This window comes from Quercus robur, chromosome 7 (assembly GCF_932294415.1).
Source record: "Quercus robur chromosome 7, dhQueRobu3.1, whole genome shotgun sequence".
NCBI lineage: Eukaryota > Viridiplantae > Streptophyta > Magnoliopsida > Fagales > Fagaceae > Quercus > Quercus robur.
In genome coordinates this window covers 7,038,108-7,064,767 of record NC_065540.1, presented here as the reverse complement: position 1 = coordinate 7,064,767, position 26,660 = coordinate 7,038,108, and the positions used below count along the sequence as shown (strand labels likewise).

The window sequence follows — 26,660 nt, the reverse complement described above, 5'->3', positions numbered from 1 at the left end:
AGGGGGACTGAAATTGACCAAGTGAACCAAATTAGGCCGAAGTAGACCTAATTAGACCAAATAGAAATTGTCTAATTTTTAGGGAGAACAAATTATATTCAAAAAATTAAAAATTATATTATAGTACAAACAATTATTTATTCCCAAGCATTGTGTGGGGTTGCGACTATTTTTTTTTTCTCTCTCATACCTAAGAGTTAATTGCATAGTACAATAGCAATATTGCACCGAATCTCAGTCCATTTTTGCCGCATATACAAATTAATAGATTCTATTTGGAAGGATTAATTTCATTGATTTAAGGCTTCCATATATAATTGAAACAAATTCATTAATTTTAGAAAAGAATTATGGGATTTCTACGCATGTTTGACATGATGGTCACTCCACAAGTACTAAGTTCTTGTGTGGGTGGGTGGGTGGGCGGGCGGGCGGGCGGGTGGGGGGGGGGGGAAAGGGCTGAAATTGAAGTTTTTAGGAAGAAGATTCACACACATTAGACTTGAGTAAAATTTTTATCTTGTATAAAAGAATGATGGGTAAGTTAATAAATTGGTGAGTTTATTAAATTGGCTTCCATGTTGGTACAAATCAATTTTTGAATCATACCACAAGCACAAGTTATCTTGTCAATTATCAACTTATCCAGAAATCATTGACTTTATCATCGTAATGACAAGGCAAATTTATGAGGGACAAAAGGTCATATTGTAACTCTCTGCCCCACTGAAACTATAAATTGGAGGTTGGCTATCACCTGGAGAAGTATGGGCAAGATTGCATATTTTCTTAAAGCTATTTAAGTACTCATTAGTCATCAGGCTGGCAAGCCTGTGGACTACTATAATCCCCAGTGCAACAATATTCTGGATCCTTTAACGCATCACATGCACTATAACAACCAACATATATATTGCCATCCATATTTGTGGCCAGTAAACTTAATTGTATGGACGCACATTGCTTATATCTTGAACATAATTCACAATAGGAAATGGCCCAGACCCATTGACTAGAGTCCCACCAATGGGTTCGATCCGGACTGCCACATTATTATGCCCACGGTTCAAGCTCACTTCATAGGACACCACAGATTGGTTTATATTGAAATTGAGTAAGGTCACTGGGTAAGTGCGGGTGGTGGAGATTGACAACTCATTGTGCCTAATCCAGTCTACAGTTTCACATGAAAAATAGAATGACTCATTGCTGGTGCACTTGTTCCTAGGCCAAATGCTACCTTAGAAAGTTCCCCGGGTCTTGTTGAGGATCAGAATCACCAATTGGCGGGCTTGCACCTAACCATAAAGGGTCATTGCATTTGTTCTCGTAGTTGAAGATTACCCCAGATTGCCCACCTGAAAAAATGATAAAACAAAATAAAATTATGTTAATTATTTAATTAAACTGTATTTGTTCTCTCTTGTTGATGTATGTTCTATACATATAATGTCCACGATTTCATGTGCAATTTTACATTTAAAAAGAGAAGTGGATAATACGTTCAAACGATATACTATAAAAGGTGCGAGAGAATCAATACTCTTAGTTGAGATAACAAGAATGATTAGCATTGCAAGAGTAAGATTGAATTTAGCTCCTTGCTTCTCCTCATGATTATCAATATTAAGGCACGTTGACAATTACAATTTCTTGTGATATTTTTTGTGTAATACAGTGCCATTTTATAAATTCGTTTTAGCTAGAGAAAAGAGAAGGGCGTATAAATACTACAATTTCAATTACAATTTCTCCTCATGATTATCAATATAAGGTACAAGAGAAGAAGGATGATGAGAGCTTCGCCCGCCATTGAAACTTAGTTTTTCAGTTAAAACATGTAAATTCCAATTAAAAAAAAAAGAAGTTTGAAGTCTTCTAAAATAAAATAAAAAAGTTTGGTGTTTATTACAAAGGTAGGGACTGTATTTGGAAGGTAGCAATTAGCGCGTTAATATTTTTTTGATTCTATGAATCTATTTTCCTTTTATAAAAGTTAATAATTTCTTTTGTTTTTTTTGTTTTTTGTTTTTGTTTTGTTATTTTTGTTTTGTTTTGTTTTGTTATTTTGTTTTTTTTTTTTTTTTTAATAGAGAGAAATACATGTATGTGAAAATCCTTTCTAAAAACTTGAATTCTGACCTTGCTCCCTGCAACTTATAAGAAGGTATACTTGTGGAGCGACTATCACATCTAAGATACTCAGTAGAAAAGGTAATCCATTTAAAGAAATATTTTATGGGGGAAAAAAAAACAATTAATGTTTTGACAGCTTTTTCCATTTCTTAGAAAAGTGGAGTTAAAACTTTCCTAAAATGAATTGTTAACTATTGTCCTAAAAACAACCATTAGTATGACCCATAATTTATTGATAAGTTGATAATTGGCATGATAATAATTTCTTGACTCTATTAAATGCTCAATTATGAGTTGTAATGCACATTTTTTTCACAAGATTGATGATCAATAATCAGTCAAACTTTCATTATGGGTTACCAATCATTATCTACGTGATTGATTATTTCAAATTTCTTGACTCTATTTTCAGGCTTTCATGTGCGTTGATTATATTTTCTTGACTTGCAAGCACATTTTTCAAATACTCACAGCCGCAATGTGTGGTTTTTTGAATATATGTATAGTTTAACTTTATTCTTTTATCATAAATTTTTTTAAAAAAATATTTCTTAAACCAATATTTAAGACATCAGTTTTTTTTTTTTCCTAAATATATTACTTAACATTAATAAAGCATTAAATATAATTTAACCATTTCCTATCAGAATCCAAGAATATGCATAAATTAAAGGTATATTCAGAAATAATTAATTTTTTATTTTTTTAAGAAATAAAGTTAATTTTTTCATAAATATTGGAAAAAAAAAAACCACAAAAGGTCTGTGTCTGATGGGACAAGCACTCGAGTAGTAGCTTAAATGATCAACAAGTGTAAAATCAAGATGGTCCAAAGGGAATTATATAATGTGAGAGATCCTCCATGGATGGGGGATCGAAAAATGACAAGAGAAACACTGTAGCAATCAAGAACCAACTCTGTAATCAAACTTGTAAGGAATATATAAGAATTGGTCTTCTCGGACTGCGTTGAGTACGATTTTCTCTAGTTTAATTCAATCCGCTTCTTTGTTCTTGTCAACTAAGCCCACTTCATCCGTGATCCAACTCATTTTAACCCAATTTTCTAATCTACTCTCTACAAATTCATTGTTTTGGGCTTTTTGAACCTAGGTCCAACCATCATTTGGGTTAGGAACTTAAATCCGGTCCTTACAACTTCGGATTCACCCTCAAAAATAATGGATGAATGACTAAGGTCTTGAGCAAAACTTAAAAGCCCTCACTACTGCCATGGATTCTACATTAGCAACCAAGTGGGGTAAGAGTATTTTCTCTTTAATAGGCGCTAAAACCAAGTCCTGAGAATTTCGAACAACCACCCTAATCCATGCTTCTCGACTCCTTAAACGTTGAACCATCAAAATTAACTTTGACTTTCTATTAAAAAATTAAAAAAAACTTTGACTAAAGGGTGTTAGGTTCTAAAGTCTTAAGATTTTATGTATTTAGAACTCTAATTTGTATTGTTGGCAAACCATGATCAAAACAATGTTTTCGAAGTGTTTTTAGTCAAGCTCAAAGTTGTGATTTTATGTAAAGTTGGAATCAAGTTAAAGCAGGAAGCATTGTGCCTTTTGACCTGGCTCGATCGATCGAAGCTCGGGCAGAATGTTTTTCTACAGATTCGTCCAACTCAGCCCTAAGTGTTTTAAAACGTTTTTAGGGTTTCTTATTTGTCATAAGTATAAAAGGCAAACCCTAACCACGTTTTAGTGTTGCTCATAATTATGGTTTGTGTAAACCTCTTGTGAGATCTAGAGGAGCTTTCCTTTACACAAACTTAGGGTTTTCAAGGAGAAGATTTATCTACGCCTTGATGATCAATTCAGTTGCTACCATTGAAGTTTAAAGAAAACACAAGCGGGTATGCTTGTATCTGGTGGTAAATCCAAGAAAGAAGGAGTCCGTGGATTCAGAGCTTGCACGTGGTCGTGTCAGTAAGTTCTACTGGTTGGTAGCAATAAGAAGTCAAGCGTGGGGGCTTGTAAGTCTTATTGTATGAATTTCGATTCTTTCAAAATAGTGGATTCAAGTTTACCTTGAGGATAGCTAGGTCAAATCCTCTCCAGGTTTTTTTACCGGTTTGGTCTTCCTGGGTGATCATATCTTGTGTTATTTATTTTTCGCTGCTTTGCATGATTTGATCTTGTTATTGTGGTAACCTAGACTTGTTTAATTAGACTAAGTAACAACTTGGCTAATTCCCTAGGTTAAATTAATTGTTTAAGGGGTCTAAAAACTGTCAAGTGGTATTAGAGCAGGTAGCTCTTTTGTGGTTGATCTTTTGATCACTGAGCTAATCCTTGACCCTTGTTGTCATGGAACACGGACACTCTCTAGTTATTCCTCCTCACTTTGATAGGAATAATTATGCTTACTGGAAAGTAAGGATGAAAGCATTCTTGAAATCCATTGATGAGAGAGTGTGGAACTCTATTATATACGGATGGGAGAAGCCCACTACTCCTGTTAGTGAGTGGGAAACTTCTCAAAAAGAAGCAATTTCGTTTAATAGCAAGGCTATGAATGCGATTTTTGAAGTTGTTTCTATGGAGGAATTTAAGAGAATCTCTAATGTTGAGATCGCTCATACTGCTTGGAATATCCTCCAGACTGTGCATTAAGGCACAAAGGCTGTCAAAATCAATAAATTGCAGCAATTAACTTCTAAATTTGAAAGCATTACACTACAACAAAATGTATTTTCAATGACGAAAAAATTCGTCACTAAAAGTTTAGTTTTTCGTCAATAAAAGTTTAGTTTTTCGTCACTAAGGACCTTTAGTGACGAAATTGGACTTTTAGTGACGAAACTCATTTCGTCACTGTAGCCCCGTCACTAAAAGTCCTAATTAGGATGTCTGATGATGAATCGTTTGTTGAATTATATGCTAAATTGAATGATATTGTTAATTCTGCTTTTAACTTGGGTGAAATCTATGATTAACCTAATATTGTTAGGAAGATTCTTAAATCTTTGACTGAAGACTTTAGACCCAAGGTGACTGCCATTACTGAAAGTAAGGATGTGGACTCCATCCCTGTTGATGAACTTATAGGATCTCTTTAATCCTATGAGTTGGATCTAACCAAAACTACCAAATCCAAATCAATGGCTCTTAAGTCAGTTAATGATGTTGAAGGTGGTGGATTTGATGATGAGCTCTCTACTACAGAGATTGCCTACCTTGCCAAGAACTTTAGAAACTTTCTCAGGAATAGTAATAGAAAGGCAAGAGGCACAAACACTACTGAACCTAGAAACTTTAGGAAGAATGATCCCACTAAGGTTAACAACAATGATAAACCTAGAGAAAAAGTAGGTCAATCTTCCAATAATTTCTTGGGATCTCAGTGTTTTGGATGTCAAGGGTATGGACACATAAAATTTGAATGTCTAACCTCTTTGAAGTCTAAGGGTAAGGCTATGGCTATAACTCTTAGTGATGGTGAAGTTTTTGATAATGAGTTTGACTGCGATGAGGATGAAAACTTCATTGCTTTCACCGCTACTGCTGTAGTCGATGAGAGCATATCTATTGAAGAGAACCCTTCTGATGGGGAACTCTCTGAAGATGCAGATCTTCAAGAGCCCTATAATAAACTTTGCAAAGTTGCTGCAAAGGATGCTATGAATGTTGAACTTGGCCTGAAGAAAATTGAATCTCTTGAGCTTGAAAAGAAGAATTTGCTTGTCAAACTGTTTGATGCTAATAATCTTTTGAACAATGTGAAAACTGAAAACATGCTTTTGCTTGATAAAGTAAAATCTTTGGAACTTAATTTATCTGTTGCTAGATCTGCTAGTTCTAAACTTGATCAAATGTTAAGTGTTTAAAAGTCTTCTTTTGACAAAACTGGATTAGGTTATGTTGAAAGCATCTCTGTGCCTGGTCCCCATTTCACAAAGTTTATTCCTTCATCTTCTTCCTCTGAACCTTCTGTGAGTGAGATAGTGAGTGAAACTGTCAAACCCCCTATGAGCGAGGTTGTCAAACCCATAGAAGTTTTATCATCTAGGAAGATTAAGGTTGATCTGAAAGAGTCCAAATCTAAGAAGCCTACCGTATCTAAGGATAAGACACATGATAAGCCTGCATGGGTTTGTCACTTTTGTGGTAAGTCAGGACACATTTGTCTAAACTATTACAAGCTGCAAGCTGCAAAGAGAGCAAACAAACCAAAAGTACTTGTGCCTCAAGCACTTGATCCTATGGTACTTATTGGTGATTTGGTAAAGGTTTTAAACCTTTATTCTAATCCTGGAGTTGGTAATCATTCTCATGTGAATAAGAACTCCAATGCTCATGGTGTATCTAAAAGGTTTTGGATGCAAAAGACTTGATCTAACTGAGTCTTTCTAACTTGGTTCTTGTGCTTCATTGTTCTACCCTTTGTGACTATTGTTCTTTGTTTTTGTTCTTATTTTTCTAGGATTTGCATTGCATAACATTCATGCATTTCATTCTAGGTGTTTCCTTTAATAATAATAATAATATTAAAAAAAAAAAAAAGGGAAGAAAAAGGAAGCAAATTTTGTTTTTGTACTATTCTTCTTGGTTTTTGAGAACAAGGTTGGTCAATTTATTTTCATATATAACATATTTTTTGTACCTTGTTTAGTTTTGATGAGCTTACTTATTGCACTTTACTAGTTGAAACTTTGTAGTGCATGTTGTGTGGGAAAGATGTTTATGGTTTTTGATTATACTGTCTTAATCTTAAAGTCACATGTTTTTAAATGTTTGACTTGAACTTTTAGAGAAATGCATAAATAACCATCTCACCACTGTTCACTAGCTAATCATGAACGCCTTAGTGCATATCATAAGATTTTGTGCTCAAGAAAGTGTAGCATATGCACAAAAAAGAACATAAGGTGAAGCCTCGGTTTAAATTGCTTAATACTTAAAATTGTTGTATACTATTAGGCTTGATGCCAAACTCACATGACTTAAAATTGGTATGTATATTATGAGGCATAAATACAAGAAACTTACATGATTACAAGCTTATGATCTAGGAGATGTGGGAGTTATATGTTGTAACTCTTTAGGTGATAGTCTTTTTTAAATTCTTTGTGATGAATTTTGTAGACTTTGTGATTGATTACTATTCACATATCACCTCACATGTATCTCAAGCTTTTGCTAGTTGCACACACTACACGAGTTACTCTTTGCTAAACTTTGTACATGTTATTGTGTGTGTTTATGGTCTGATCAACCAAGTTTTGCAAATACTTTGAATTTTGTGCAAAATTAATTTATTGCTTGAAAATTTTTGGACTATGCAAGAAATTTTGTTTTGAGGAATTTGGGCTTAAAATTCTTGTTTTGAAAATCATATCATCACATATTCATGCATTTTTGTTCTTATATTTCAATGCTTTGAGTTAATTCTAAATATTTTTCAAAAACTTTGTTTTTTCCTCAAAACTTGGTGAGCCTCTACCTATTTCGATCGATCCATTCTATTTTTCGATCGATCGAAAATTTTTAAATTTGATAGAGAGAGTCTCTGTCTGTTTTGATCGATTGAAACTGATTTTCGATCGATCGAACTTGTTTCAAATTGCTTTTTAGAGAGTCTCTGTCTGTTTCGATCGATCGAGGCTGTTTTTCGATCGATCGAAACTCATGAAATATGTTTTTTAAAAGGTCAGATTGTCCTTTTCAAAAGGACTTCTTCAAAAGTTTTTCAACTTTTCTCTCTCTCCGCGTTGGCTAAAGGCTCCACCATCAATTTTTTGTCGTTTTCCTCCACGATTTTTGTAAGGTTTTTGTCCTTGAAGGCTGGTAAGTCTCTTTTGCCCTTCCTTTTGCATTTTATTTCATGTTTTCATGCATTTTTCATGCATAATTATGGGTATTTTTGGCACTTTCAATACATTGGGGTTTTTGATGTTTCGAACCTATTTTTGTGAAATTGATCAATGGGTTTTTGTCCTAGAATGCTATAATGATGATTCTTGTAGTTTAATTTGATCAATTTTGTAGTTTTTGAAAAATTGGAAATTCTAGGGTTTGAAATTGTTTCGAATTGGGGATTTTTGTCTAATTGGCTTAAATTGATGAAATTGGCTTGTCAAATTGATGTATTTGATCATTATTTTTGTAATTCTCTCAGTGATGATCAATTCGTCAATATTTTTCAAATTGATCAAGTGGTTTTCCAAATTTTGGGGTTTTTGTGTTAATACCTCTATGTTCAAGCCGAATTTTGTGAATTTGAACTTGTTGGACTTAATTGCACTGCATTAGAACATGCATCATGTCATTTAACATGTTCATGCATCATATAGATTTTTATTCTATATTTTGTTTTTATGCTAACTTGCAGTCTGCCCTTGGTTTTTGTTTTTTTTCTCTCTCTATGTGTTGGTTGTTATCCTAGCACCATGCTTAGGAAAACTAGAACCCATAGGACCACTTCCACTTCCTCTGAGTCTCCCACTAGGGTTGAGAAGTTTAGGAATGATAAGTGTCAAGAGGCCTATGAGACTTTAAACCGTAAGCGCAAGATATGGGTTGAGCGAGCTGTGGTCTTAGATGAGCTTGATCCAACTATTAGGGCCAATTTTGAGTCTAGAGGTTGGTTGTCTCTCTTAGAGATAGATCATCCATCCCCGACCGCCCTGATTAGAGAGTTCTTCTCGAACCTCTCTTGCCACGTCTATGATTCCAACACCCTTGTTCGGAGTTGAATACGAGGTGTAGAGTTTACCATTACCCCTCGGGTAGTGGCTAAGGCTCTTGGGGTTCTGGTTATTCGGAAGCCTGACTATCCCTATGATAAGTCACCCTCATTAGATGTAGTCATGTCATGCATAACTGGGTCATCTATCCAGTGGGGTTCTGATTCTTGGATCACATCCGCTGAGCTTACCGAGACTACTTATCTCTTCTTTAGGATAGCGTGTCATTCCTTGTGGCCTATTTTTCACTTCCACACCATCCCTTTAGAGTATGGGTGTGCATGGGTCGGGTTGGGTCGGGTTATGGTGATTTTTTGACCCAACCCACCATGGTGGGTCAAAAAAAATTCAACCCAACCCAACCCAACCCATCACATGGGTTCAACCCGACCTAACCCGACCCACATGGGTCGGGTTGAACCCATGGGTTGGACAATTTTTTTTATTTCTATTATTAAATTGAGCCAAAAAAAATATATCACATTTACCACCTAAATTGATAAACAAAATATACATTAATATATAAACTAATATTCCAACTCAATTATCCAACTGATATAATAAACAAAATATAAATGAACTAATATCTTAATTCACTTATAAACAAAATATATGAGTTCTTTACTCAGTTACAAACAAAATATATCTAAGTTGATAAACTAAATATATATGAACTATTGAACTAGTGTCCTAAGTTCTTGACTCAGTTATAAACAAAATATATTTAACTGAGTCAGTAAACAAAATATACAGAACTAGCATCCTAAGTTCCTGAGCCAGTTATAAACAAAATATATCAAGAGTTTATAAACAAAATATACAGAACTTTTTCTACAAGTGGATTTCAAAAGAATTCTATACTAGTCCCACTAAGAACTACAATATCCAAGCTATCCAGATTCCAGCATTCCAATTTCCAACTAATCTTCCTCTTCCACTGTTATGGTGCTTTGAGATGCAAACTCTGAGACAAATAAAAAAAAAAACAATAAATTATAAAGTGGAATTTCAAAACCCAAAAGGCTTATATGACAATTTAAAAATTACAGTCATAAAAAAAAATACTTAGTTGAAAAATTACCTGATTCAAGACTCTCATAGGATTCAACTTCTTCCATTGCTTCTTGAAGATCAATTATATCAGTAGCTCTTAACCAATTCTGAGCACAAATCAACATTTCAACTGTGTTAGGCAGCAAAGAGCTTCAAAATGGATCCAACACACGACCCCCAGTACTAAATGCGGACTCAGAGGCAACTGTAGAGAGAGGAATGGCTAACACATCACGAGCTACTTTTGAGAGAAGCCGATATTTTGAGGAATTCACCTTCCACCAATTCAATATACAAAAATTTGGAGAATCCTCTTCCACACAATCAGCCAAATATCTTTCCACCTCTGATTTGCTTTCCAAACTATCCATTGCCAAATGCTTCTTATAAATAGATTTCACCAATGTGTGGGGATCTTGTATAGGTCTAGTCTCAACATTGTTTGAAGAAGAGCCATCTTGACCTTGCCCATTTGAATACCCATCACAGTTACAATAGTGCTTATACATACGAACAAGAGTCTTTTTCACCTTTTTTGTCATGTCATCTGCCACTGCTCCTGAATTCCATTTGGCAAACCAAAAATTTACAAACCTCAACTTGTACCTTGGGTCTAGTACAACAGCAACAAACATCATCAAATTAAGCCTCTCAATGTCCCCCCAATACTTATCAAATTTTTCATGCATATCCCTTGCCATCATACTCAAAAGAGGATCTTCACTTTCACACAAGTTTGTCAATTCAATTTTCATCACACAAAGTTCATGAAAAAATACATTAGATGTGACATATAGAGAACCAGAAAATCGTAATGTAACTTCATAAAACAACTTCAAAAATTTCACAAACACCTTCACATTATCCCAATCCTCAAAATCAGGTGGTCCTAATATTTTTTTCCCATTTCCATCATCCAAGAAGTAACGAATATACTGTGCATCATTAACACGTAATCTTTCAAATGCCCTTTGAAATTTTTCTGCATTCTCTAGCATCATGTAGGTCGAGTTCCATCTAGTTGGAACATCAAGACATACACAACCTTTACTAGCAATCTTCACTTTTTCCACACATGCTTTAAACTTATCATACCTAGATGGAGAGGACCTCACATACCTTACTGCATTACGGACTTTAACAATTGACTCATGAAGGTTTTTCAAACCTTCCATCACAATAAGATTCACAATGTGTGCACAACATCTCATGTGCATAAACTCACCATCCAAGATAGAAGCACCCCACTCTTTAGTTATCCTATCCAAGTAGGTTACTATCCCACTATTAGAGGCTGCATTGTCAACTGTGAGGGTGAAAATTTTATCAATGCCCCAACTAAGCAACAATGACTCCACTACTTTTCCAATGGTTTCACCTTTGTGATTAGGGACTTGACGAAAATTTAAAATTCTTTTGTGATATTGCCAATCATCATCAATGAAATGGGCAGTAAGGCACATGTAATTAATATTTTGGATTGAAGTCCAAGTGTCAGTGGTGAGGGAAATCCTTTGAGTAGATTTTTTTAAAAATATTTTCAATCTATCCCTCTCTATTGAATAAAGTCTTATGCAATCTCTCGCAACAGTAGTGCGAGTTGGGACAATGAACCTAGGCTGCAACACATTACTATAGTACCTAAACCCTTCATGCTCAACAAATTTAAATGGCAATTCATCCACAATAATCATCCTAGCGAGTGCTTCCCTACACATGCTCTCATTGTAGCTTACAGCAATAAGACTATTACTATTAGTACCCTCCGCATCATCACTCTTTTTAGGTTTAAAAGCTAAAGTCATTTGAGTTTTATCCTGCATATTCTTTTTACCATAAGGATATTTTTTACACCGAGATTCCAAATGAGTTCTTAAGTTGGTAGTGCCATAAGTTTTTGACCCAGCAGCATAAGTTTTACCACAATACTTACATTCAGCTCTCTCACCTTCTAATAAGATGAAGTGACTCCATACATATGACGTTTGGTTAGGCTTTTTTATACCTTCTGCTTCTATGGGAGGGAGATTTGAGGCAACAGTACTAGTGTCTGTTGTCGCCATTTGAGGAGCCTCATTTGCAGGAGTGGATACCACTGGAACCTCATTTGTGCCGCATTGAGTTTCAGATGCCATTTATAAATATAAATATATTTAAAAAAAAAAAAAAAAACCAAAAGATTAGAATAATGTAACTACTTAAAGATAAGACAAATAATACTAATGACTAAACAGCAAAAGTCAAAACAATAGGAAGAGGGCCAAACAAAGACAAACCTAAAAAGCAAGATAAAGAGAAAGGGACACAGCAACTCCACAAGAGAAAATATTTTACGGTAAGAAATACACTTGTATGTTGAGACAAAGCAAAAACATTTAAAAATCAGCCAAATGAAAATTAAGAAATCAATGAAGTAAAAGCTAAACATTGATCCACCACAGCAAGAGAGATAAACAGATAGAGTGAGTGAGAGAGAGAAAACATTGAGAAACTTTACCTAAGACTGGAAGAGATAACTACCACCGGAAAGATAGAACTACCGCCGAGGCAGTGATGATAGATGATGGACGGTAGTGACTCAGCAGAGGGAGAGTGTGTTGAAGTTCAAATAGGAGTGAAATGTGACTAACTGACTATGTGAGAAACTGAGAAGGGAGGGGAAGAGAGAGGCGGCATATTATTCCTTAGGTTTGTCATTTGTGTGTCTGGAAACTAATAGAAGGTTATGTATGATAGGAGGAAACCAAGTGCTGGATAGCTGGTTTTTGAATTTTTTATTATTAATTATATAATATATTTAAATATATATTAAAACAACTAATAGCTATAAGATTTTCTATTATATAATCTATATATATAATAAAACCGAAACCTTTACTGACACCACAATTTTCCACGTCAGCATAAAAAATAAAAAATAAATAAAAATTATAACTTCTCAAAACCCTAGCAACCTTACCCTTCTCTCAAGTTAAGAAATATAAAGCCACAAGCCACGGTTTCTGCAAACTCTCTCTTTCTCCAGACGTAGGAAGCCCTGAAGCATTCAAGATCTACAAAACCCTAGCAACCTTACCCCTCTCTCAAGTTAAGAAATATAAAACCACGATTTCTGCAAACTCTCTCTCTCCAGACGTAGGAAGCCCTAAAGCATTCAAGATCTACAATGCACGGTATAGATTTTAGCTTATAAAGTTCAACTTTTGTAAGGTTAGTTTGTTTATATATTTAGTCATTATGTTTAGGTTTAGGTTTTAAGAGATTTATATATTATTACTATGTGGCTGAATTTCCCGTGACATCAGTTTTATGTTTTTTTTTTTTTTTTTTAAATTTGTTTTATGTAAGGTTAATTTGTTTACATCAGTTCTTTATCTCAAAAATAAGGCTTTTATTTCTACCGCAAGAACTATTTAAGTATGTATCTTTCTCCAGACGTAGGAAGCCCTGAAGCATTCAAGATCTACAAAACCCTAACAACCTTACCCCTCTCTCAAGTTAAGAAATATAAAACCACGATTTCTGCAAACTCTCTCTCTCCAGACGTAGGAAGCCCTAAAGCATTCAAGATTTACAATACACGGTATAGATTTTAGCTTATAAAGTTCAGCTTTTGTAAGGTTAGTTTGTTTATATATTTAGTCATTATGTTTAGGTTTAGGTTTTAAGAGATTTATATATTACTACTATGTGGCTGAATTTCCCGTGACATCAGTTTTATGTTTTTTTTTTTTTTTTTTAATTTGTTTTATGTAAGGTTAGTTTGTTTACATCAGTTCTTTATCTCAAAGATAAGGCTTTTATTTCTACCGCAAGAACTATTTAGGTATGTATCCCTTGCAAGCACACATGAACTTAAATTGTCTTTTAATATATGCATGCTTTATTATTTTCTAATAGTTTTTCCGTGCATCGTACGGGTCAGCGACTAGTATGTATATATATATATATATATATATATATATATATATATATATATATGATAGTATTAGTAGGAATCGAAGAATCAGGAAGTGCTTTAAAGGCTGATTTTTTGTTAAGGAATTGAAATGGAACTAAACAGTAAACACTCTCCAGTCATAGTTTTCAAAAGTGCTCTAAAGGCTGAATTTTTTGTTAAGGAATTGAAATAGAACTAAATAGTAATCCGAAGTACAAGTTGAAACGTTTGGGAACCATATCACTTTTTTCTATGCTACTTTATCATGTCAATTTGCAGCTGTCATCAGAAGTCAGAAAACTCAGAACTCATGTGAATTGCAGAGTATAGTGTTACACGTTAAGCATTCCACTTTATCAGCTGGTTTTTGAATTTTTTATTATTAATTATATAAAATATTTAAATATATATTAAAACAGCTCATAGCCATTGGATTTTTTATTATATAATATATATATATATATATATGTGATAGTATTAGTCATAGTCTCCAAAGTACAAGTTGTACACGTTTGGGAAGCATTTCACTTTTTTCTATGTTATGAGTTATCATGTCAATTTGCAGCAATTATCAGAAGTCAGAGGACTCAGAACTGATGTGAATTGCAGAGTATGGTGTTACACGTTAAGCAGTACAGGTTTTTTTTAAAAAAAAAAAAATTATTAAATATATTTTAAATATATATTAAATATAGGCGGGTCGGGTCGGGTCGGGTCGGGTTTAACGGGTTTATAATTTTATGACACAAACCCAACCCGATCCACTATAAAAAAAAATTTTACAACCCAACCCAACCCAACCCACCAAACCTTAAAACCCGACCCAACCTGGTGGGTCGGGTTGGGTCGGGTCGGTGGGTTTTTTGCACACCCCTACTTTAGAGTGATGTGTGTTTTTGTATGCTTTTGCTTTTGGTGCTTCGATCAATTTTCCTTATTTGTTCCTTCGTTATTTGAATGAGGTTCATAGGAGTTCTGTCGTAGGGCATACACTTATTCATCCTTTTTTTATTCATAGGATTTTGCTCTTTTTAGGTTTAGATGGTTTTCCGTCTGGTGAGCCTGTGCATGTGATTGCTTCCATAGGTGCCACTTTCCTTCGACAGAGGGCTGCTCACTTGAAAGTTGCTCCTTCTCGTCCTAGGGGTGCGTCATCTAGTGCTGTTCCCCCTCCTCCCTCTTCTACAGGTATTGATGCTGTTGAGAGATCAGGTGCTGCTGCTGATGCTGATGTTCCTCCACCGATTGCTTCGGATGATTCAGACATTCGTCGCATATTGGATCATGTCTTGACCATTCAGGCGGCTCAAGGATAGATTTTGGTGGAAGTGCTCGATGAGATCCGTGCCTTGCATGCGGAGTTGGCGCAGTTTAGACCATCTCCCTTTTGATGATGGATATCTTGTTTACCCTTTGGCATTCCGTCACAAAAAGGGAGAGAACTTTTGTAGAGTTTTTGCTTTCAGGTGGAGTTTTATTTATTTTGGTTGGAGCTTGTGGAGTTTAGATTGTATCTAGGTGCTTCACTTTGTACTTTACATTTTTAGCTCTTGCTATGTTTTTGTTGGGATATTCATGTTAGGGGGAGTTTTTATGTTTTGTTGGTACTCTATATGTTTCTTGTTTCAAACTGCTTATTGATTTATATTTATAAGTTATTCATTGATATTTGTCTTTATTTGTGTGTTGTTTGAAATCAAAAAGTTATTTTGTTTACTTGTATTGTTTCCACACATGCGGTTATGCATTTTGTTTAAGTGTTTCAGGAAATATACAGGTTGATTCAATTGAGCTGTTGTCTACACTTGCAACTGATGGATAGTAGTTAGGATTGAATTTGTTTTTAAGCATTATTTTGTAAAGGGTTTTTTATTTTATAAATTTTGAGCTTCTAGTTGTGTTTTGTTACGGATTGTCAAAGGGGGAGTTTGTTAGGTTCTAAAGTCTTAGGATTTTATGTATTTAGAACTCTAATTTGTATTGTTGGCAAACCATGATCAAAACAATGTTTTAGAAGTGTTTTTAGTGTAGCTCAAAGTTGTGATTTTATGTAAAGTTGGAATCGAGTTAAAGCAGGAAGCATTGTGCCTTTCGGCCTGGCTCGATCGATCGAAAGACAGGCTCGATCGATCGAAGCTCAAGCAGAATGTTTTTCTGCAGATTCGTCCAACTCAGCCCTAAGTGTTTTAAAACGTTTTTAGGGTTTCTTATTTGTCTTAAATATAAAAGGCAGACCTTAGCCACGTTTTAGTGTTGCTCATAATTGCGATTTGTGTAAATCTCTTGTGAGATCTAGAGGAGCTTTCCTTTACACAAACTTAGGGTTTTCAAGGAGAAGATTTATCTACGCCTTGATGATCAATTCAGTTGCTACCATTGAAGCCTAAAGAAAACACAAGCGGGTGTGCTTATATCTGGTGGTGAATCCAAGAAAGAAGGAGTCCGTGGATTCGGAGCTTGCACGTGATCGTGTAAGTAAGTTCTACTGGTTGGTAGTAATAAGAAGTCGAACGTGGGGGCTTGTAAGTCTTATTGTATGAACTTCGATTCTTTCAAGATAGTGGATTCAAGTTTACCTTGAGGATAGCTAGGTCAAATCCTCCCCAGGTTTTTTTACCGATTTGGTTTTCCTGGATGATCATATTTTGTGTTATTTATTTTCCGCTGCTTTACATGATTTGATCTTGTTATTGTGATAACTTAGACTTATTTAATTGGACTAAGTAACAATTTGACTAATTACCTAGATTAAATCAATTGTTTAAGGGGTCTAAAAACTGTCAAAGAGTTTATCGAAGAAGACCAACAAACCGATCTGCATTTAAGGTAGTGGGAGGAGAACGTTTTACTGGGAATCTGGGGTGGCCCAAATAAAATCAGAGAGGATTTGCTTGGCCATTGGGATCACATCATTAATAGGAAAGGATTTGTCTTCTTCCCGAAGTCTAGCTATTTCTAAAGAACCAATTGCAAAAACATCCAGATCCTTTTTTTTTTCCTCAATTAAAGTGGTGTACCAAATCTAAAAACTTGGAGAAGTGGTTAACTTGGCGAAAACTCCAAGTTGGATCAAAGTCCCATACAGCCGGAAGCCATAATGCGTGAATCACATTCTGGGGAAGTTGCTTACATTGTCTTACAAAAAAATTACAATACTTTGACTCTTAAGACAATGTAATTCAAATTTCATTTCAATAATAAGGTAATTTATTATATTGTGGTTTTCTTGATTTAATCCTTAAATAATCAAGTGGTGCTTTCAAATTGTGAAACCCTAGATGTATGGTTAAAATATTGTCAATTGAGTATTCATTTTGGGATACACTCATACACATGCATTTGACCTAGCATTTTCTTTGACCTAGCATATTCATTCACATGAGTATGACATCATTCATCTCATTAGAAGTATAGAAATTGCACTATTCACACCATTGTAACATTTGAATCTACCCAATATTCCTTTTCAAGAATTTTTATTTTGTCAAGACTAAAGATACAAAACAGCCGCATTGTTTTATTCTATCAAAAGAGACCAACCCCCCACCCCCCCACCCCCGACACACACACACCAAAAAAAAAAAAAACCAAACATGGCTAATTTATGCGGGACAAAAGGTGATACTGAAACTCGTTGCCCCACTGCAGCTATAAATTGGAGGTTGTTTATCACCGGGATAAGTGTGGGCTAGACCACATGCTTTCTTGAAGATACTTGAGTACTCATTAGGCTGGCAAGTCTGAGGACTAGCAAAATTTCCAAAGCAACAATGTTTTGGATCCTTTAAAGCATCACAAGCACTAAGACAACCAACATAGCGACCATCCTTGCCCTTGGCCACTAAGTTAGATGGGCACACATTACTAAAATCTTTAGCACAATCCACCACAGGGCATGGTCCAGTACCACCACCAACTAGAGACCCACCAACGGGTCGGATCCGGACCGGCACGGTATGCCCATGGTTCAAGTTCAGTTCATAGGAGACCACAAGGGGATTGGTTTGTACTGGTTGGTTAATAGTGAAATTAAGTATGGTCACTGGGGACTTGGGTACTGGCCATTGGCAAATTTTGTTGCCACCACAATCTCCAGTTTCACATGAAAAATAATTTGTGGCATTGAGGCTGCACTTGGTCCTCCCCCAAATGAAACCCTTCCATTGATCAGGCATTTGGAGTGTTTTTGAAGTTCCTGAAGGGAACTCAGGATCACTATCACCAATTGATGGGGTGGCACCGAGCCATATAGACTCAGTGCATCGGTTCTCGTAGTTGAAGGTCACCGTAGACTGTCCACCTGAAAAATATTGTTTCAAACTTAGACAGTAAATATTACTTTTGAAAAATATTGTTTCAACTTTCATGTATGACGTGCACATCTCTTATTGATATCCACAATTAAAACGAGAAATAAATAATGTGCATGGAATATGTGTGACATTAAACCCTCACCCCCTACTTTAACTACCACACTATTAGTCAATAACATAAAACATAGGCTTAAGGATTATTGAACTTGATACGTTCAAGAACTTTATCCGTGATAAGTTGATATCACTTTGCCAGTTTGCCTAAACCACTTAGACAGTGAGATCTTGATAAAAGTCAATATATTGTCATTCTCACGTTTAAGGTTCATAATGGAAACAATATTAATTCACATGTTAACTTATACCTCTAGCTTCTTTGCTTGTCCTCATCCTCATAAATATCAAAATTAAGGTGCATTAAAATTTGCACATATCTGTGATATTTTTGTGATATACTATCATGTAGCAAACGAAAAGAGAAGGGCGTATCAATCAGTTACCTGTAATGAATAAGAGAAGAAGGATGATGAGAGCTTCGCCAGCCATTGAACCTCTGCTTTTGAGTTAAAAATATAAGTTGGAATTACAAAATGAGTTAAGCAAGGGAGAATTTATATATAGGAAAGGTAGGGTTTGTGTTGGCGTGAGCTGTCTAATTAGATAAATTAGAGAATTCTGCTTTAATGTAAATCCCATACTTCAAGGGTCATCCATGATCTTAGCCAAAAATGTGTATAGCCTATAATAGGTTTCTAAAAATCCTCTCTTTGTATCTATATATGAGTGTACTGAACTCTAAGGCCTCGTTTGGGAGGAAGGAATGGAATGGAATGGAAATGAATAAAAAGAATAATTTTAGAATATTCTTCCCTTCCCCTTGTTTGGGAGTTTTAATAGAGGGAATGGAAAGCTCATTCCCTTGTTTGGGAGTTTAAGTAGAAGGGAATGGAATGAGTAGGAGGGAACACTCATTCCTCTCTATTCCCTTAAAACCTCAAATTTTCATTTCCCCCGAAATTGGGAGGAATGGGAGGGAATGGAATTAGATTTAATGATTTTTTTACTAAAACTCCCAAAATACCCCTATATATTCAATTATTTATTTTAAAATAAGGGTCTAATAGTAATATTGTTATAAAATGAATCCATTCCATTCCCTCCATGTTGCTCCCAAACAAAATTACTTACATTCCATTCCTTTCCATTCCTTTACATCCAATCAAGGTTACTTAATTCCATTCCATTCCATTCTTTACCATTCCATTCCATTCTTTTCCATTCCTTTCTTTTGCTTAAATACATTCCATTCCATTCCGTTCCATTCCATTCCCTTATGATCATTCCATTCCCTTCCCTTATGAACTCCCAAACAGAGCCTAAGGCTCCACTTGGGAGGAGAGAATGAAATGGAATGGAAAGGAATAAAAAGAATCATTTTAGAATATTCTTCATTTCTCTTGTTTGAGAGTTTTAATGGAGAGAATGGAAAACTCATTCCCTTATTTAGAAGTTTAAGTAGGAGGGAATGGAATGGGTAGGAGGGAACACTCATTTCTCTCTATTCCCTTAAAACCTCAAAATTTCATTCCCCCCGAAATTGGGAGGAATGGGAGGGAATATATTAAGATTTAATGATTTTTTTACTAAAACTCCCAAAATACTCCTATATATTCAATTCTTTATTTTAAAATAGGGGTCTAATAGTAATATTATCATAAAATGATTCCATTTCATTCCCTCCATGTTGCTTCCAAACAAGATTACTTACATTCCATTCATTTTCATTCATTTCCATTCATTTATTTTAAAACATCCAATCAAGATTACTTAATTCCATTCTATTCTTTTCCATTCATTTTCCTTACTTAAATACATTCCATTATATTTCATTCATTTCCATTCTCTTATGATCATTCCATTCCATTCCATTCCCTTCCCTTATAAACGCCCAAGCGGAGCCTAAAGGAAATATACGAAAATAGAAAAACTTCCAAGTTGACATGGTATTAGAGCAAGTCCCTAAGACCTCTGCTCAAACCACCGTGTGACCAGAACAAATAAACCAAGAAAATTAAAACCCAGACAGGCTAGAATCCATGGTGGAATCCGGAGACCTAGCACAGCCTCTTATTCCCTAGACCAAATCCATCCTTAACGACTTGACAACAAAAATGACGGAGGTCTTGACTAGAGACCAGACCTCACCACAACCACTGCTTGCTGATTCTTCAACCTCTCCAATCGGTATCAAGTTGGAAGGATCCAACTATGCTTTATGGTCCCAGGTTGTCGAGATGTATATCTCTAGCAAAGACAAGTTGGGATATATCAATGGAGATTCCCCTCAGCCTCCAGAAACCGATCCCTCGTTCAGGAGATGGCGAACCGAAAACGCCATTGTCAAGGGATGGTTGATCAATTCGATGGACCCTTCCTTGATTGCTAATTTTATCCGCTTCCCAACTGTAAAATAGGTTTGGGATGTTGCTGCTACAACCTATTTTGATGGGACAGATACGTCTCAAGTCTATGATCTCCGGCATCGTGTTACTCGCATGTGGTAGGCTGGTGGATCCATTGAAAAATACTACAACGATCTTCAAGGGTTGTGGTGAGAAATTGATTTTCGTCGTCCTAACCCAATGGAGTGTGCTATTGACATACAAAAATACAACTCGATTCTATAGGAAGATCGGGTTTATACTTTCCTTGGTGGATTAGATGATAGACTAGATAAAACTCGGAGTGATGTGCTCCAATTAAAACCATTCCCTACAATGGAACAGGCCTACACTTTTGTCCATAGGGAAGATGTTAGGCAAATTGTGATGATATCGGGTGCAGATACTACTCCTCGAGCAGTTATGGCATCCAAAAGGATCAAGGGAAGTCATTACTAGACGCCACCAAAACTAGGGGTTCTTTCTCTGAGCAGCAGAAAGTCCAACTCATCATCCAAAACCAAAGCTTCATCTAATGGCATGAAGTGTACCCATTGTGGCAACTCCAAACATACCCGTGACACCTGCTTCAAACTACATTGGTACCAAGATTGGTGGAACGATTTTCAAGCACGAAAAAAACGTGAAGCTTCTACTATTGATGATCACACTGGGAGAGCTGCTGTGGTCACATGTGATCCTTCGTTACCCCTCATCTCTCAAGTAGAACCTCCACATGACCCAGTTATTTGTAGTAAGGCACTCCATATCTCTACTCACAGTGATAATGATGATTGGATTCTTGACTCTAGAGCTACAGACCACATGACATTTGACTTAAATGATTTCTCCCATACAACTCAGCCAAGATGGAGCCGTGTTGCGAATGACAATGGAGTTACTTATCCGGTTACAGGAGCTGGAACAGTGACTTTATCTCCTTCCCTTTCATTAGCTAATACATTACTTGTACCTTCTCTTTCAAATAGACTAATGTCTGTGAGTCAAGTTACTGTAGATCTTAATTGTGTGGTATTGATGTATTCTACCTTTTGCCTCCTTCAGGATATTCTCACTAAGGAGATAATTGGGCGTGGTACTAAGAGGGAGGGATTATACTACGTGGATGATTTTAGTTCAGGCAGAGCAAACCACATGCATCACACAGTTAATAAAAATGAAAGACAAATTTGGTTATGGCACTATCGACTTGGGCATCCATCATTTGGGTATTTGAAGCACTTACTGCCAGATTTTTTTTTTTTTCCAATGTGACACACTTAAATTTTAAATGTGATACTTGTATATTAGCCAAAAGTCATAGGGCTTCTTATCCCCTGATTATGAATAAAAGTGTGATGCCTTTTGATTTCGTCCATTCTGATGTATGGGGACATTCCCCAGTAACTACATCTTCTGGTCATCGTTGGTTTGTAATTTTTGTTGATGATTGCACAAGAATGACATGGCTTTACCTACTAAAACACAAAGATGAATTATTTGCTGTGTTTCAATCATTTCATACCATGGTTCAGACACAATTTTCTGCAAAAATTAAGATCCTTCATTTTGACAATGGAGGAGAATATGTTAATCAGTAATTCTAGACATAGTTCAATAGTCATGGTATTCTCCATGAAACCTCATGTTCACAAACCCCATAACAAAATGGTACTGCTGAAAGGAAGAATTGGCATATCTTAGAAACTGCCCATACTTTATTGATCAATGCACATGTGCCGAATAGTTACTGGAGTGATGCTGTTGCCACAGCCATGCATTTACCGAACCGTATGCCCGCAAAAGTCTTACAGTTTCAGACTCCACTAAAGGTGCTTTTCAATCATGTCTCATTACCTGTTGTTTTAATGATTCCTCCCCGAATTTTTTGGCTCTGTTGCTTTTGTTCACCTCCATAATAATCAACAAACTAAGTTGGATCCATGCGTTGTCCGGTGTCTATTTTTAGGGTATGGAGTACACAAAAAGGGATATCAGTGCTACGATCCCATTGCCAAAAGAACCTACATTACCATGGATGTTACTTTCCTAGAATCTAACACCTTTTTTCCATCACCGATATCCAATTCCCCTTTTCACGCAGAGATCCATGGTGAAGAATGGAATTAGTTAGATGTTGAAGTGCTGGATGTTGGTGATAATCTAGCACATCCAAATGATGTGAACAACATGGTTGAACCTCCAAGAACTGAAGCTGAACCTGTACCTGAATCATTGGAAGATGTAAAATCTGAGGAATCCCTTCACTCTTTAGTACTCGACGACCCTCCTCCTGAGAATATTCTGAGGTAAGCTCTCCTACCACACCTTTACAAACTAATGCTATAGATACATCTGTGGGTTATGTTCTACCTTTCAGACACAATCAAGGTAAGCCACCAAATCGATACTCCCCAGACATAGAAGAATGGCGATCCAAGTATCCAATAGCCAATTATGTGTCTACTTAAAGACTATCTAAACCTTTCAAGGCTTTTGCACATACACTCTTCTTGTGTCAAATTTCGAGCAATGTTGAAGAAGCTTTATCGAATCCAAAATGGGTTCAAGCTATAAAACAAGAATTGGAGGTGTTGCAGAAAAATAACACATGGGTATTAGGTGTACTGCCTGAAGGGAAGAAGATAGTGGGGTGCAAGTGGATTTTCTCCATTAAATATAAAGCTGATGGGTCTATTGATCGATACAAGGCGAGGTTAGTGGCAAAGGGTTATACACAAACATATGGTATAAATTATCAGGAAACTTTCTCACCTGTAGTCAAACTAAAACCTGTTAGAGTTTTGTTATCTCTTGCAACAAACTTAGATTGGCCACTGCACCAACTAGACGTGAAAAATGCCTTCCTCCATGGCGATCTTGAAGAGGAAATTTATATGGATATATGCTACCTCAGAGGCAAAGATCGCATGTAGGCTATAACGAGCATTGTATGGACTAAAACAATCACCTCGAGCATGGTTTGGTAGGTTTAGTTCGGCAATGAGGAAATATGGCTTTCAACAAGGTAATTCTGATCATACACTCCTTTTAAAACATCAAATGGGAAAAGTAATAGCTCTCATAGTCTATGTAGACGACATAATCATTACAGGGGATGACGTAGAAGAAATCTTCAGACTTCAAGAGCAATTGTCAACTGAGTTTGAGATGAAGAACTTGGGAATGCTTAAGTATTTTTTGTGGATTGAAATAGCAAGGTCGAAACAATGCATATTTCTTTCTTAAAGGAAATATATACTAGACTTGCTAGCAGAAGTAGGATTACTAGAGTGTAAACTTGCTGATATTCAAAATGTTCAAAATCATAAACTTGGAGAGTATGTAGACCAAGTGCCATTGGACAAATAGAGGTATCAACGGTTAGTTGTTAAACTCATCTATTTATCTCATACTCACCCAAATATTGCTTATGCTGTGAGAGTAATGAGTCAGTTTATGCACTACCCGAGTGAAGACCATATGGATGTCGTAATGCGAATCCTTCGTTATTTGAAGTCCTCTCCTGGGAAAGGACTTATGTTCTCAAAGAATGATCATTTGAATGTTAATGGCTACACAGATGCTGACTGGGCAGGGAACATCACAAACAAGAAATCTACATCAGGGTACTTTACTTTTGTGGGAGGCAATCTTGTTACATGGAGGAGCAAGAAACAAAAGGTAGTTGCATTATCTAGTGTTGAAGCTGAATTTCGGGGAATGGTCGAGGGTATATGTGAACTTCTTTGGCTTAAAAAGCTGCTAGCTAAGATTGGCTTTGCTCCTAGCTCAGAAATGAACTTGTTCTGTGATAACAAGGCAGCCATTGATATCTCCTACAATCTGGTCCAACATGATCGCACTAATCACATTGAGGTGGATCGAAACTTCATCAAACAGAATCTTGAAGAAAAGATTATTCAGCTTCCATTTGTTAAATCAGAAGACCAATTGGAAGATATACTCACAAAAGTAGTGTCTACAAGGAACTTCTACAACTCACTTGACAAGTTGGGCATAAGAGATATCTATGCACCAAATTGAGGGGGAGTGTTGGCGTGAGCTGTCTAATTAGATAAATTAGAGAATCCTGCTTTAATGTAAATCCCATACTTCAAGGGTCATCCATGATCTTAGCCAAAAATGTGTATAGCCTAGAATAGGTTCCTAAAAATCCTCTCTTTGTATCTATATATAACTGTACTAAACTCTAAAGGAAATATATGGAAATAGAAAAACTTCCAAGTTGACAATTTGTATGTTGAAGGAAAGCCAAGCGTGATTGGCAAGTTAAAAATTTATTGATTCTATTAAATTGACTTGATACAGATCAATTTCCGTATCATTCATATATATATATATATATATATATATATATAAAATCAATCAAATATTAACTTCACCAATCATAGGAAAGGTAGGGTTTGTATTTTGAAGGAAAGCCAAGCGAGATTGGCAAGTAAAAAATTGATTGATTCTGACAGGAATGACGATTCTACATCCCACTGACGAAGATAACATTAATGACGAAGGAATCATCCATGACGAGGTCATCAGAAACAACGAAGAAAGCCATCATCACTGACGAAGGTAGGGAGTCATTCAATGCAGTCAATCAATGACCTGAGCAGTTACTAAATCGACCAAGCAGACCGTTGGGAGCCTCTTAAAAGTCTCATTACTGGACCAGGGGCGTTACTTCTGAGAGCATTAACAGCCTCAACGGTTAGCCCCTAAGGCCTCAGGTATAAAGCTTTCATACAATCAACGGAAGGTAATATATATGCAAAAATACTCTGAAAGCACATTCTACTTCTTTATTGTGTTTGTCCATTATCCTAACTTTGGCATCGGAGACGTTGTGGCAGGCACCACACCGGTGGCCCTCATCGAGCGGACCTTCATATTCTACAGGGGATTCCATCTGCCCACTCTTACTGACGAATTTGTGTCCATCAGTTTGGCACCGTCTGTGGGGACGAGTTTTCAGATTCATACTCGAAAACGTAGTTTCCATCAATTCTCCATATCCAGATGGAATCCAACCCAGACTCAGCAACCTTGGCCCAGCAAGTTCAAGCCCTTGCAGCCACCATTGAGGAACTCACCAGACAGAACCAGGAAATGAAGCTGCGGCTCCAGCAGGTTCAACAAGCTCAACAGGAAGAAAACCGGTCCAAGGGTAACACGGAGGAAGAGGGGAATAGCCAACGAAGAGAAACCCCCCGGAGACCAACTACTCCGAACGAACAGAACTCAGATCTTCTTCGGGAGATGAGGAAAGAAATGGACGAACTAAGGAGCGCTATCAAAGAAAAGACAGACCGGAGTGTAGACAAAATGATAAGGGCTACGGATTCGCCTTTCACTACAGCAGTACTTGATTGCCCCGTGCCGTCAAAGTTTCGCCTGCCTCAATTAGAGCCATTCGACGGACTCAAGGACCCTCAGGATCATCTTAATACCTTTAAGACGACTCTGGGTCTTCAGCAACCACCTGATGAGATATTGTGTCGTTCCTTCCCGACGACTCTCAAAGGAGCTGCAAGAGAATGGTTTACCAAGTTGCCAAACTCGTCCATAGACAATTTCGATCAGCTGAGTAGTGCATTCTTGCATCACTTCATAGGGGGACAATGCCCAAGGAGACCAGTAGATTACTTGCTCACCATATGATAGGGAGAGAAGGAGACTCTGAGGTCATATGTCCAGCGATTCACCCGAGAAACTCTGGAAGTAGAAGAAGCTGATGACAAGGTGCAGCTGACGACCTTCAAAGCGGGGTTGAGATCCAGAGACCTCGTGGCCTCTCTTGCAAAAAACCCCCCGAAGACGATGGCTGAGATGCTCCTGAAGGCACAAAAGTACATGAAAGCGGAAGATGCCCTAGCTGCCATAAAAGATACTGAAAGGCCAGGAGACAAGTACAAACGGGAAGACGACCATAGAGGGCAAAAGAGAGACAGATCAGAGTGTCGGAACAATGACGGGAATAGGAGGAAGGACGACAAAAATCCTCGTCAGGTAAAATTTACTCCTCTGGTTATGCCTGTTGACAAGATTTTCACGCAGAT

General features: G+C 36.5%; 2 protein-coding genes and 1 pseudogene across 2 annotated transcripts; all 3 read right to left on the bottom strand.

Annotated features, from left to right (window-relative positions):
• Window positions 1–686: 686 nt before the first annotated feature.
• LOC126690960 (thaumatin-like protein 1) lies at window positions 687–10,014 on the bottom strand (annotated as a pseudogene).
• Window positions 9,510–12,024, bottom strand: LOC126690959 (zinc finger BED domain-containing protein RICESLEEPER 2-like). The gene is made up of 2 exons (XM_050386055.1): window positions 9,918–12,024; window positions 9,510–9,800 (listed from the first exon to the last, which is right to left on the bottom strand). Exon 1 carries the CDS (start codon window positions 12,022–12,024, stop codon window positions 10,042–10,044), a length of 1,983 nt encoding a protein of 660 aa, XP_050242012.1. The 3' UTR covers window positions 9,510–9,800; window positions 9,918–10,041.
• Window positions 12,025–17,430: 5,406 nt separating this feature from the next.
• LOC126690958 (thaumatin-like protein 1) lies at window positions 17,431–18,688 on the bottom strand. The gene is made up of 2 exons (XM_050386054.1): window positions 18,643–18,688; window positions 17,431–18,129 (listed from the first exon to the last, which is right to left on the bottom strand). Exons 1-2 carry the CDS (start codon window positions 18,686–18,688, stop codon window positions 17,432–17,434), a joined length of 744 nt encoding a protein of 247 aa, XP_050242011.1. The 3' UTR covers window position 17,431.
• Window positions 18,689–26,660: the final 7,972 nt, after the last annotated feature.